This window comes from Ascaphus truei, chromosome 2, assembly GCF_040206685.1.
Source record: "Ascaphus truei isolate aAscTru1 chromosome 2, aAscTru1.hap1, whole genome shotgun sequence".
NCBI classification, from domain to species: domain Eukaryota; kingdom Metazoa; phylum Chordata; class Amphibia; order Anura; family Ascaphidae; genus Ascaphus; species Ascaphus truei.
The window spans coordinates 90,959,898-90,973,375 of NC_134484.1; the positions used below are offsets into that span (position 1 = coordinate 90,959,898).

At 40.8% G+C, this 13,478-nt stretch overlaps 1 protein-coding gene across 1 annotated transcript in view; it reads left to right on the plus strand.

Annotated features, from left to right (window-relative positions):
• Positions 1-13,141, plus strand: part of LOC142488113 (uncharacterized) — a 42,013-nt gene extending 28,872 nt beyond the window's left edge. Inside the window, exon 3 of the mRNA XM_075588487.1 lies at positions 12,806-13,141. Within this exon, the coding sequence (XP_075444602.1) occupies positions 12,806-13,141 (336 nt within the window). The remainder of the gene's footprint in view (positions 1-12,805) is intronic.
• The last annotated feature ends 337 nt before the right edge of the window (positions 13,142-13,478 follow it).

Here is a 13,478-nt window from a genome sequence, read left to right on the forward strand (position 1 = left end):
GTTTCCTGACTCTCCTGATTAGAGTAATCAGTTGTTACTTAGCTCTCACCTGTTAGTACTTTGGTACCCTGCAGGAGCACTTTATATGGATATAGTCAGTGTTCGACAAACCTATACATTTGCTCGCCCCGGGCGAGTGGATTTAACCCCCGGGCGAGTAAATATTGGCCCAAGCAGCACACGTTTGGTACTAGGTGGCGAGTAGATTTTTTTGTGTGGCGAGTAGATTTTTTGGTCATTTGTCAACCACTGGATATAGTCATATATAAATACATGCAATCATATTAAAATGTTGTAATTTCTACTACGGTTAAACACGTATTAGACAAAATACCTGTAAGTAGAGAAAGTGCTTAAAGCACTGCTGCAGAAATCGCAAGTCAGACTATTTTGAGCAAGGCTTCAGAATTCAGATATCAGTATAAATATAAGAAAATAATAGGATGGAACATTAGTGCGATATCATGTAGTGCAGTTATCTGTGCGACTACTGTAAATACAATTCTAAAAACATGTTTTTCTTTCTGCCACCTAATTTACATAATCAAAAATGTTTTTAAGATAAACAAAGTCTGGAAAAGGCAATGGTCTAGTTGAAAGTTGAGAAGAGGTGTTAGGACATGGTTTTCTCAGAGGGGACATTGGATTTGTTTAAAGAAATATATTGCTTTGTTGATCTAGAGAAGACCCATGCCAAAAGTAAATATCAATTTCTGGAGAAGAATTTATTAATCTTTATAACCACAGTAAAACATTATTAAAATTTCCTCGAAAATTTGAAAAGTTTTTGTTCCTCAAAATCAGTTATCCAACCACACACATAAGAATTTCTTTGTTATATATTTTGCACATATATGATTTCGTATTGTATGCATTAATCACTTACTACACAGATTATATTGTAAACTCTTCAGGTTAAGTCTGCCGTTTACAGTGTTTGCATTAAGTGACGCACTTGTACTTTATTTACTATCAATGGTCTTTATGCTTTTCCAAGAATGACACACTTACTGACATGATGGTGCCAACTAGGTTTACAATTTGCCTTCACTTTATTAATTTTTTCCTCAGGATGCCTAGGCAGTATTAGGTTTTAATATTCGGAAAACAATTCCATATGCAAGGACTCCTTCACTGCTGGCTTCACTTCACCTGGCCAAGGAAGTGATGGGATTACTCATCAATCCCTGGGTTAAATGTCCTGAACAATTGCACTTGCCCTGCGCTGCCATTTCCAATGTGCCCTAAAGTCGTTTTAATGGTGCTGTGTGGTCTTCGTACAGACAGGTTCTCAAGAAAACTGTCACACGCACTATATCACATTGTGATATATGGGTTATACAGTAGAGGCAACTCTTATTCGAACAAAAACCAGTGGCAATTCCCCAAAAAACCCAGGAAACACCCAGGTACATTCTGAATACATGCCTTAAACTTTCCTTAAACTAGCCCCAGCATTTCTGCATTGATTAATGGCCTATCAGATTAACAGCGGGGGTCCCTGGCAGTCCCATTCAAACTGAATTGGAATGCCAGGGATCCCTGCTGTGTTAATCCTATGGGTCGTTAGTCAATGCAGAAATACCTTAAATGTGCCTCAAACTAGCCCAGAACATACCCAGCACATACCCAGCACATACCCAGAATGTAACCCGGCTAGTTTACGGCAAATGTTAGAATAAACGTTGCCTCTACTGTATGTCCGAGGGTAAGGATAGCATAGGCTTTTCCTGCATAAAATGCTCTATAGAAGACTGTATATACAGTATCACCATGCTCCTCCCTTTAGAAGTTTGCTGCTGGTAAAAGGATTGACCTTACATATATGGAAAACAAAATAACAAATTCTGCCCTCCTACCATTTTGGGCTAAAATATACTAGTGACATGTTTACATTTAGAACCTAAGTCTGTGTAACAAAGGAGTCATTTGGTTGCATCTTTTGATCAAAACATTATTCAAGCCAGCCAACCTGGTAAACGGAGTCTATCTTGACGAGGTTGGGAGGCTTGAATCATGTTTGAATCATGTTACACATTCTCCATATTATCTCAATATGTGATAATAGAATATCACTCTCTCCTCGACTGTGCACTAATAAAGAGATACACTATTGTCAGTCTGTGTAATGATCACCATGACTATAGAATTACTTTGGTTATGACAAAATCAATGTAATGAAGGAAAAGCATACTCCATTGTCCCACTGTGATGGACATAGAGTTTATATGACCCAGTCAGTGATACTGAGTATGGAGTCTTCAATCTTTCTTGTAGCATACTATTGTGCATATGAAGCAATGTACAAAGATTATTTCAAAAGGTTATATTAATTGCAGTGATAATTTCATATTTATTCCTGTCAGGTCTTGTAAAAAAATAAAAACAGATGTCAAAACGCTACCCAACCCAGACAAACAGGCATGAAACATTGCATTTATTATGCAATAGTACAATGTATGTAATCACTCAATAGTTTAACTGTTAAAAATTACCCACCCTATAATTCATTTTGACAGAAAATATAACTTGGAAACCTACTGTAATTCTTTAACTTCTATAATTATGCAATAAAATACTGGTGTATGAAGATCTGTCTTACTTGGGCCAGTTAGACTGGGATCATCCCCATTGGTTCTAGGGAACATATTATCTATGCAAAAAAAGGAATTAAATAGTAAACAAACCCACACAATTAGTATTTCTACATTTGTTTGATGTTTGGCTGTCTCCCTCTTCTCGGCTCCCGGAATGGGGTGGGCGAGGGGGTGGAGGCACTCTAACAGGAAGAAGGAATTTGGGCCAAGAGGGAGGGTTATCTCCACCCCCTACACTCAGTCATAGGATTGAGACTGTCCAGTGACCTTGTCGGTTCCCCTGGCAGATGTTGTCTCATCTCTGTGGGCTCCTCAACTCAAACCTCCTCAAGCTGGGAACCACAATCCAGATAACAGCAGTCTGCAAACTAGAAGAGTCCACTGTAGTTACCATGCTTATAATGCTAGGTCAGTCATTCACTTTGCCCCACTGGAGTGTGAGACGATTGGGTCAATCACATGTAGTATTTATCACAGATGCTGGGATTGACATTACTTTGTGTGACCTAATCCCTGAGGGGTAATCTGTGTTGCATGTTCCTAAGGAGGGTAAAGAGAGGGGGAGAAGTAGCCATGATATTCCTGTTCAATCCTTTCAGCAACTCCCACCTTGGGCCCAGTGTCAAGTCTTGAGTATATGACCATTCACTGTGCCATGCATGACAATCAAGCTTTGTATTTCACCCTGGAGTATAGGCTGTCTGGACAAAGGGGGGATTTTGTGTCTCATTTGCTGGATGTGGTCACCATATAACTGGACATGTGGGTTGATGACCCAGCCAATGCTAAGGCTAGGGATCTTTTGGAAACTATGGGATCCATGGGTGTTAGTCAATTTGTGCATGGCCTGGCAAATGAGCACTGTCATGCACTCAACTTGATCTTTGCATGGGGGGTATCAGTTGGGGACATGTAGTTTTTATCCCCCCTATAGACAGATCATAGGGTGATCCAGGCTCAGATTTGAGAAACCCCACCACCACTTAAATGGAGTTGTGGGCCTGAGGCAGCTTCGGTACAACCTAGGAGGCTGCTTGAGCCCATTAGGTTTCGGGCTCATCTGTCTTCATTTGCACCAGACATCATCTCTGTCTGCATCAAGACATACAACTTGGCTCTTTGTGCAGTTTCAAACTAAATTACCCCTCTTCGGAGAATGGCTGCTTGCCTGCTTTCAGATCCACAAGTGCCCTGTAGTTAGAGATGGGCGAATCTTTTTGGCGAATTTGGATCCATAGCAGATCGGCCAGTTTCTTTGTTCCGCGTATTTCAGTGGATCAATGTAAAAAAGGGTGATTTGCGTTTTGCGGATTTTTTATTATTATTACCAATACAGTCCGTGAATTCCGCAACCCATGGACGGATTTCTAGAATCCAATCTATGAATTCAGCTAGAAGGGGGTAGGATGGTCCGTGGTTCACAGCAACTTCAGCAGCCAACACATGGATGTCTAAAAAAACTTTATTGATCGCTAGCAGCAAACATCAGGCAACCACTCTAACATGTTTCGTCCAGGCTATGGACTTTTTCAAAGAGTGCTGATAGTGTATGGCAGCCAAATAGATATAGGGAGTGGTGAGTGTATGCCACCAATAGAAACAGGGAACGTATTTAAACCTCACCTGTGGTAGATTAATCATTAAAGTGGATAACTATCTCCACAACAATCCCCATAGCAATGGCTGCACAACAAGGTATTTACAACATACACATGAAAAATCTTAAAAACAAAACAGAACATATAATGGATAAATTTAAAAACACAACTACTGATGTTTTAAGTTACCAGCATCATTATTATTATATAAAGCTGTATCAATTAATGGAAGTATACAGATGTATAACAAAGGATTTCATATATCTAGTACTTATAAAATCTTTTCAGTACTTATAAAGCATTTTCAGTATCAAGATTCACCTTAAAGGGATATAAACATTTTATCAATTTATTCACATAATTCATATCCATGAATACAGTGGCAACCGCATGACAGACAGTAACTTAATATGTCACCTCCCAGATCACAATGTAATCGGGTGAACACTGTGAACCCACCCCAAAACTTAGCCATTACCCCATCAGGAGTCACACACGAGTCTGGTGCCTTTTATTTTCGCTGCGCTTTTTTGGCCTACTAGCACATATCACCCTGGTACTTAGTGTCCGCTTTATTTTAATTGAGTTAAGACTCCAATAAATGATATTTTAATTTACTCAATATACACATTGCATCCTACACTACCTCCTTCACTGTTTTTGTGCACTGTTGAGTGCTCTCCGTTGGGGTTCTTTTTCTCTACAAGTATTTATTCTTTTTAATAAGCCTGATATGCTCGGCAATGCGGGTCTTGACTGGCCGAATGGTTCGTCCCACATACAATTTTTTGCAACCACATCTCAAAAGATAAATGGTGTAGGATGTATTACAATTCAAAAATTCTTTAATAAAATATTTTTTTCCATTGATGTCAGTTTGGACAAATTTTGTACTATGAACATATTTACACATGGAACAATTTCCACATGCATAAAAACCTTTAGGAATACTACCAATTCTTTTAAGATCAGTTTTAGTTTGAAAGTGACTTGGCGAGAGGTGTGATGCTAGTGTCTTAGCCCTACGGAATGAAAATGTTGGTCCCTTCAAGGTAAACTCAGCAATATCCTTATCAAGGCACAGGGTGTGCCAATGTTTATGCACAATGTCGCATATAAGCTTGGATTGGCGACTATAAGTCGTGATGAATAATGGACTCATATCACTACACTTGCTCTTTGATTGTATGTACCCCTTATGATGTTTGTCTTTTTTCTTTTTATCGAGGATTCCAGGGCGATCCAAAGTCATAGCGTACTCGTATGCTGTCTGGATATCTGTATATTTGTAACCCCTGGCTTAGAATCTCTCAAATAGTGCTTGTGACTGCAAAGAGAAATTCTCGTCATCAGAACATATCCGTCTCAACCTTACAAATTGGGCCCTCGGAATACTTTTGATTAAAGATTGTGGATGACAACTTTTGGCTGACAGTAGTGTGTTTCGGGAGTTTGGCTTGCGAAATATGTCAGTTTGGATTAGCATGTCATGGTCTAGGTAAAGGAGCAGGTCCAGATAATTGATGCAATTTATATTTTGTTCATAAGTGAATTTGATATTAACATTATTGATATTAAGTGTGTTTATAAATGCTACAAGTGATGATTCATCACCGTCCCATATAATAATGAGATCGTCGATGAATCTTTTATAGTAAATAATTTGTGAACGATAAGAATTATTACTATGATATATATATTGTGCTTCCCATAACCCCATGAATAAGTTTGCATATGATGGTGCAAAACTTGTGCCCATTGCAGTGCCTAATAATTGTAAATAAAAACGTGAATCAAATAAGAAATAATTGTGAGTTAATAAAAATTTAATAGATTCTAATAGAAAAGTGCAAAGTGAAGTGGACAGATGTGATAAATGTAAAAAGTGCGTGATAGCTAATAACCCGTGATCGTGATTAATGATGGAATACAGAGAGATCACGTCAAGGGTGACCCATCTGTATTCCTTTTTCCAGACCAGATCCTTTACATCTACCATGAGGTCCGTGGAATCCTTAATGAATGACGGTAATGCCAGTACCAATGGTTTGAGATAAGAGTCCACATACCGCGATAACCCATCTCCCAAAGATCCAATACCTGCCACTATAGGACGACCAGGAGGGTCGACCAGTGACTTATGGATCTTTGGGAGATGGTGGAATACCGGAATCACGGGATGTGGACTTCTCAAAAATTCAATCTCATGTTTGTCTAATGTACAAAGTATCTTTCCAAATTCAATAATTTCATCTAGTTGACTAATAAAGTCCTGTGTTGGATCCTTTTTAAGAAGTTTATACTGATCCGGATTCCCTAGCTGCCGTAATGCCTCCTGTTTGTATTGTAGGGTGGATAAAACCACAAGGGCTCCACCTTTATCAGCATTTCTAAACATGATGTCTTTGTTATGCTTCAAGGTGTCTAGTTCATGAATCTCCGTGTATGTCAGGTTATTGGCATGCATAGATGAGCAGGAGAAACCTTTAGATAAAATTTGAAGGTCTCTTTCTACCAACCTTTCAAATGCCGTAATGAAAGGCCCCGTATTGGCATTGGGGCAGAAGATAGACTTCTTTTTAAATCCTGAGGAGTGGGTCCCAAAGAAAGGTTGGGAGAAAGCATTGATTTCTTCGCCTTGCTGCTCAAGTAATGCGTCCAAGTCTGATAATACACAGGTTTCCTGAAAGGTATCAAGAGAAATATTAGTTAATGCATCATTAGAAACAATATTAGGTAGTTCATCATCAGTATTGGGTAATACAACATCATTATCAGAGTCAGACAAGTTATTATTTTGAAAATGTCCTCTTCATATAAAAAACTTTTTTAAGGATAATTTGCGAGTAAACCTTTGGAGGTCAATCACAGTCTGGAACAAGTGGAAGTCCTGAACCGGGGCAAAACCCAGTCCCTTATTTAGTAGAGATAATTGTGCATGGGAGAGTTCCATTCCTGAGAGATTAATGACGTTATTATCACACTCATCTATGTGTACTTCTTTCTTTTTGGTCTCCCGCGAGTTTCCACGTTTTCTCCGCGATCGTCTGGTTCGCGGCGTGATCGTGTTCCTGTGGATAAAAAAGAAGACGAAGAGGGAGCCTGTTCCTGATTTTTTGATCTGGCCCCACTAGATGTGATGGATTACCTGCTGTCGCTCCTAGATCTCCCATGGTTATCCCGTATACTCTCAGTAGAACCTTCAAAAGATACAGAGTGAGATCTCAATTTGCACTCTGAGTAGTCTGACTCCGCACCTGAGTTGTCAGCTGATCTTCCCTTTAAGATAGACTTATTAGGGTTGCTTTTAGACCATCCTTTGGATTGAGGTTTAAACCCCCTTGCTGTATTGGATCCCACATTCTCTCTTGTTTGAGGTTTCTGCCAACAATAAATTTGTCCTTTTATATAATCTACACGGTCTCGTTCGAACTTGCTGTGCTTTTTGTCACTTATTGTGTCCTCTATGGTCTCAATATTAGTCAGCAGGGTTTTGTCGTTTTTTATAAATTGATCCATTTTAGTAAATGGCTTCAAGTTGTTCCTCAAAAGGTTTATTTCCAACATTAATTGCTGCTTTTCTTTTGACTTCTGCTGAATGATTAGTTCCATTAGCTTTAAGGAACATTGGTTTAGAGTATCAGTCCAGTCCTGCTCAAATTGCATATTGGTAAAGCCAAATGTTGGCGTCTTTTTTATTCGCAAACCTAGTGGTATTCTTTTACATCTAATATAGTTGTTCAATGAGGTGATGTCCCACCATAGGCGTATATTCAACACCAACAGTCTTTCTAGCTTTACAAAATAATGTGTGAGGTCTGAAGGCTCCTCACATATAACCTCAGTACTTTCATTAAACAAGTGGGCAGCTTTTTTTGAACGTTTGGCATTATCCCCACATGCATTGACATATGTATCCACATTTGTATCCTCTGGTTCAACATCAATATCTTCCATGGCAAAAAAACAATATAATAGTATTGAATTAAAAATAAAAATTATTTATTAATATCTTGTTAAAAACTCTCATGCATTGGCTGAAGCCTAAGTGCAAAAAACAGTAATCCTTAAATTCTTGAGTAAATAATGTCCTTTATATTTTGGAATTTTCCAGGATAGTCCAAATAAGCATATACAATTTACTTATTCACTAATTCACTTGCCCGTGAGCCATCAGGTAGAAATAGATTGCTAGAGAATTTGGAATTACCCAGTATACCGAGGCTGCTAACAGGTAGTGCACACACTTTATGGCAACTTGATTGAAGAGAGACCCAGCAATGATTAATGAAACAATAAGCCTCCGGTATTGAAAACAGTCAAGTCAAGACCGACCGAGCATGTCAGGCTTATTAAAAAGAATGATGTATCTCATCCAGTTCCCAGACACTTCTCCAGATGCCCTAAAGGGGGAATAGCCAACTTTTCCTATATGGCAATTGAACATATCCCTTGTAACGCTAGAGGAGGCCATAGAGAGGGGGTATTAAATAAACAGGAAATGTATTGGGTGTACACTCTGAACACACTCCATCCGGCCGGCATCAATCAGGAGTGGGAACTGAAACACTTCCTGATGGGGTAATGGCTAAGTTTTGGGATGGGTTCACAGTGTTCACCCGATTACATTGTGATCTGGGAGGTAACATATTAAGTTACTGTCTGTCATGCGGTTGCCACTGTATTCATGGATATGAATTATGTGAATAAATTGATCAAATGTTTATATCCCTTTAAGGTGAATCTTGATACTGAAAATGCTTTATAAGTACTGAAAAGATTTTATAAGTACTAGATATATGAAATCCTTTGTTATACATCTGTATACTTCCATTAATTGATACAGCTTTATATAATAATAATGATGCTGGTAACTTAAAACATCAGTAGTTGTGTTTTTAAATTTATCCATTATATGTTCTGTTTTGTTTTTAAGATTTTTCATGTGTATGTTGTAAATACCTTGTTGTGTAGCCATTGCTATGGGGATTGTTGTTGAGATAGTTATCCACTTTAATGATTAATCTACCACAGGTGAGGTTTAAATACGTTCCCTGTTTCTATTGGTGGCATACACTCACCACTCCCTATATCTATTTGGCTGCCATACACTATCAGCACTCTTTGAAAAAGTCCATAGCCTGGACGAAACATGTTAGAGTGGTTGCCTGATGTTTGCTGCTAGCGATCAATAAAGTTTTTTTAGACATCCATGCGTTGGCTGCTGAAGTTGCTGTGAACCACGGACCATCCTACCCACTTCTTCCTGTGTCATCATTTCCGGAGGAGCACGCTGACGCCAGCTACACCAGAGGAGGAAGCCGCTGCAGAATTCCCTGCATCAACAGGGACGGCTTTTTCGTGAGTACTCCTAACCTCCACGCGGTATTTCAGGGAGATTATTGAGGCGGTTAGTGCCGGGCTGTGATTTACTTGGGGGCGCCCCTTAGGGAGGTGTCCCCCCTGTACCTCTATCTGGCTTACTATTACCCAACTCCCTGTTTTCAATACCGGAGGCTTATTGTTTCATTAATCATTGCTGGGTCTCTCTTCAATCAAGTTGCCATAAAGTGTGTGCACTACCTGTTAGCAGCCTCGGTATACTGGGTAATTCCAAATTCTCTATGAATTCAGCTATCCGTTGGCATATTCTTGAGAATCCACCAACAGATTGCTGAATCCGAGGATTGGATTCTACAAATTCGACCACTGATTGTATTCAATGATGGCACTTGATTAATCCACACAGATTGAAACTGCCCACATCTATATTGCAGAATAAAATCTGCAAATGGATTTTGGGGGTAACAGTAAAAATTCAGGCAATGGATTTGGGTGGATTCAGCCATCTCTCCCTGTGGTACAGGTATTTTTGTGATCTCTGGGACCTGCATCAGGCTCTTTAAAAGAAAGAGCGCCAGTGGTTGAGATCCCACCAGGCTGCTGCTCGCACAGCCTGCAAGGTATGTTAATAGGGGTATAAGTGTGACAGGGCTGCTTTTAAATTTATGTGTAGAGTAAAGTGTATGTTTGTTTCTTGCAATTAGTGCACCACTTGTGCCTGTCTTTTCTGTTTTCTTTTTACTGGGCCCAGCTATCTTTTCTCTATTTTTCCTAAACTTTACTAACTTTCATGTGGTGTCCTGAAGACAGTCAAATGAATGCAGGGATGGTTTATTTGTTGCACAGTCTTAATGTATTTTACACATACAGGCAGTTCTAGCAGGAGTGAAGGGAGGTTAATTCTAAATGGCCAGTTTATAATACATAAAGACAAATCCTTACCTGAACTATAGCAGGATTTGTTAAGGTGGCTTGGTGTGGGATGTTGCTTGGGCGGAATGTGTGAAAAGGAAAGGGCGTTTCCTTCCTGCAATACCATACATGGTGGATTATACCATTGTATGGATTTAAAGTAAGGCAGGTGATACTCAATTTCAGTTACTTCTTATTTTGCAAGACTGAAAACGTGCAGTTGAAATTTATGATATATACTTTTGTTTTGCTGTAGAAATTTGTATATGTGATGCCAAGTTTATCATGTTTTCTAATTTGTGTATCCTTTGGAAATGTTCCCCCTCTGTGGTTGGCTGAACTTGGTTTGGTCCTAAATGAACCAGGTGTCTGATGCTATTTAAGGAGGGATCAGTGGGTGGATCAGAGAGGAGGGGAAGGTGAAGGTTTTACTTCACTGCAGATGACACTGCAAGGCTCATTCTCTCCAGGATCTGCTGCTCCTGCCTCCTTAAAGAGCTGATACGTGGAAATCAATCTGTACAAACTGTCAAATGAATAAACCTGTCCCTGGTTTAGCAATGAATACTTCTCTACTTGTCACTGTCTGACTTCCTGACTTTTTTTCATATGGGCACAAACTCTCACATATGGTGGATTGTAGGAGGACATGTGCAGAGGTATGCAATGGAGACTTTAAGGTGAAATTAAATAAGGCTTTTATTGCGCCTGTTTCTTTAACACAAGAAAATCTTCCAAACATATGCAAATATGGGGTCAAACAAAGCTTCTGTTCCACTTGGGAGTATTTCTAGTTAAACCTATGCAGTCAACAACTCCCTTTAGATTAGCATGTCTCCCAGCCCCAAACATATATCTTGATATGTGCAGATATACCAAAAGTCTTAGAAAGTAATGTCTTATCTGTTTCTTGTAGGGGAAGGCTTCTTTGTTCTCCATGTTTATAGTAATTTCCCCTGTGTCTTGCTGGCAGCATCTTCTTCAGGGGATTGATATGTGCAGATACAAAGTCTTATAAAGGAAATCTTATATGTTTTATGTCTTATATGTTTCTTGTAGTTGGAGGGAAAGTCTTCTCTGTTACTGGGTTGTTGCCTTTTTCCTCAGGCTATATCAGGATTCAGGTTCAGAAGTGCTTTCCCCTGTGTCTTGCAAGCAGCGTGCAGTTTTTCTTCTGGCAGGCTCAAGACGTCTGTTTCTATGGTCAGTCCCACAACTTGTGAGACTAAGGAAAAATCTCACTTCCTGTCTCAAAGGCAGGCTTTTCTAAGAAACCTAATCAGCCAGGTGGTGTTGGTTAATTGACTACCAGCAGTTAACCACCACACTGCTGGATTAGAGGCACATTTCCTGAACAGGGATAACTCCCCTGTTACATGGATCCTCAGTCTTCTTTGCAGGTGGAGCAAGTCATGGTGCCAAAATTATTTCGAAAGGAGATTCTTTGGCTGGTACATGATTGTAACGCTTGACTGCCCGCAGACCTGACCAGTCCCCAGTACTGAGGTGGTTAAGGGTATAACATGCACCCACAGCAGTGAGGGCATGCCTGAGTGTGGTATGATGCATTGCCGGGCCTGGTGAGAAAGGGTTAGCCTCATACTTGCCGCGTCCAGGGTAACAGAGGTCCGAGGGTTGAGATCTGAAAGCCGTAGGTCTGGGGCAGGAGAGAGCAGCGTAGTGAGGTCCAAAGCCGAGTCCAGGGAGTAGCGAGGTACAAGAAGTCTAACAAGAGCCGAGATCAAATCCAAGGGTATCAAACGAAGGCAGGGAGCGAGAGCTGCAACACAAAAGAGAGCCAGGCATAGAACTCCGTACAAAAAGAGTCACAGGAAAACTATGCATAGTGAGGAAGAAGAGGGCAGACAGGAACTATAAATGTAGGAGAACCAATGGGAGCAAGAGGCGGAGCGGGGGCTTGACTGGGATAGATTAGGCTGCCTGGTGTGGTGTTCCCTAGTGGGAATAGCCTCCAGCTGCTGGGAGGTGGAGCCAAGCTGCAGGAGGAGTGTAGAAGAGGACGGGTGCACGCACGCGCGCCCTGTAACACTCCCGCGCGTGCACCCCTGCAGCGTGTGGGCGGAGGCGGCGTGTGCCGCGGAGGAGCGGAGCGGCGTCCGACCGGAGCGGGTAAGGAGCTGGCGGGGAGAGGGCCTGGGATGAGTGGCAGTACTGGGAGCCGGGGTGATGGGACCCGCTGTAAGGCGCGTGTCCCCCGATCCCTTACAATGATGTTCCCATGGGGGGGTCATATGGGGAGAGACAAGACCCTATGTAGAATATTAATGCATTTTTTTGGCCTAAAGTACATAGGATGTGGGAGAATATTGTGCCTCTTGTCCTATGTGTCAGCAGGTGGCCCCAGTAAACATCATGGATCGGGGGAAATTGATCCCTAAACAGGTAGTTGGGGAAGCTTTTGAAAGGGTGGCCATGGATGTGGTGGGTCCTTCACAAAAAGTTCTAAAGGTAATTAATACATACTGGTACTATGTGATTACCTCATCCAGGTATCCAGAAGCAATTCCCTTTCCCAGTGTTACTGCTAAGAATGTAGAAAATGCCCTTATTCAAGTATTTTCAAGAGTGGGAATCCCTCATGAAATCCTCACAGATCAGGGGAAGGTGAAGGTTGTACTTCACTGCAGATGCCCTTCAAAGCTCCAGTCTCCTCTGCTCCTGCCTCCTTAAAGAGCTGGTACATGGACATCAATCTGTACAAACTGTCAAAGGACTAAACCTGTCCTGGTTTAGCAATGAATAGTTGCCTATATTGTCTGACTTCCTGGCTTTTTTTTCATATGGATGCAACCTTTCACCTATGGTGTTAGTAGTTGAATGATCTAAACCCAAGCAGGAAAGTACTATGGTCCCTGATGAAAAGACACAGAGGAAGGCAGCAGCTCGCCCTAAAGGACAAGGATATCCAGGCAGTGGTGGGAATCAAAAATTTTAGCAACAGGTTCTCTCTCACAGAGGGGGGGAGAAGAAGAGGGAGAGGGAGAAGAAGAAGAGGGGGGGGAAGAAG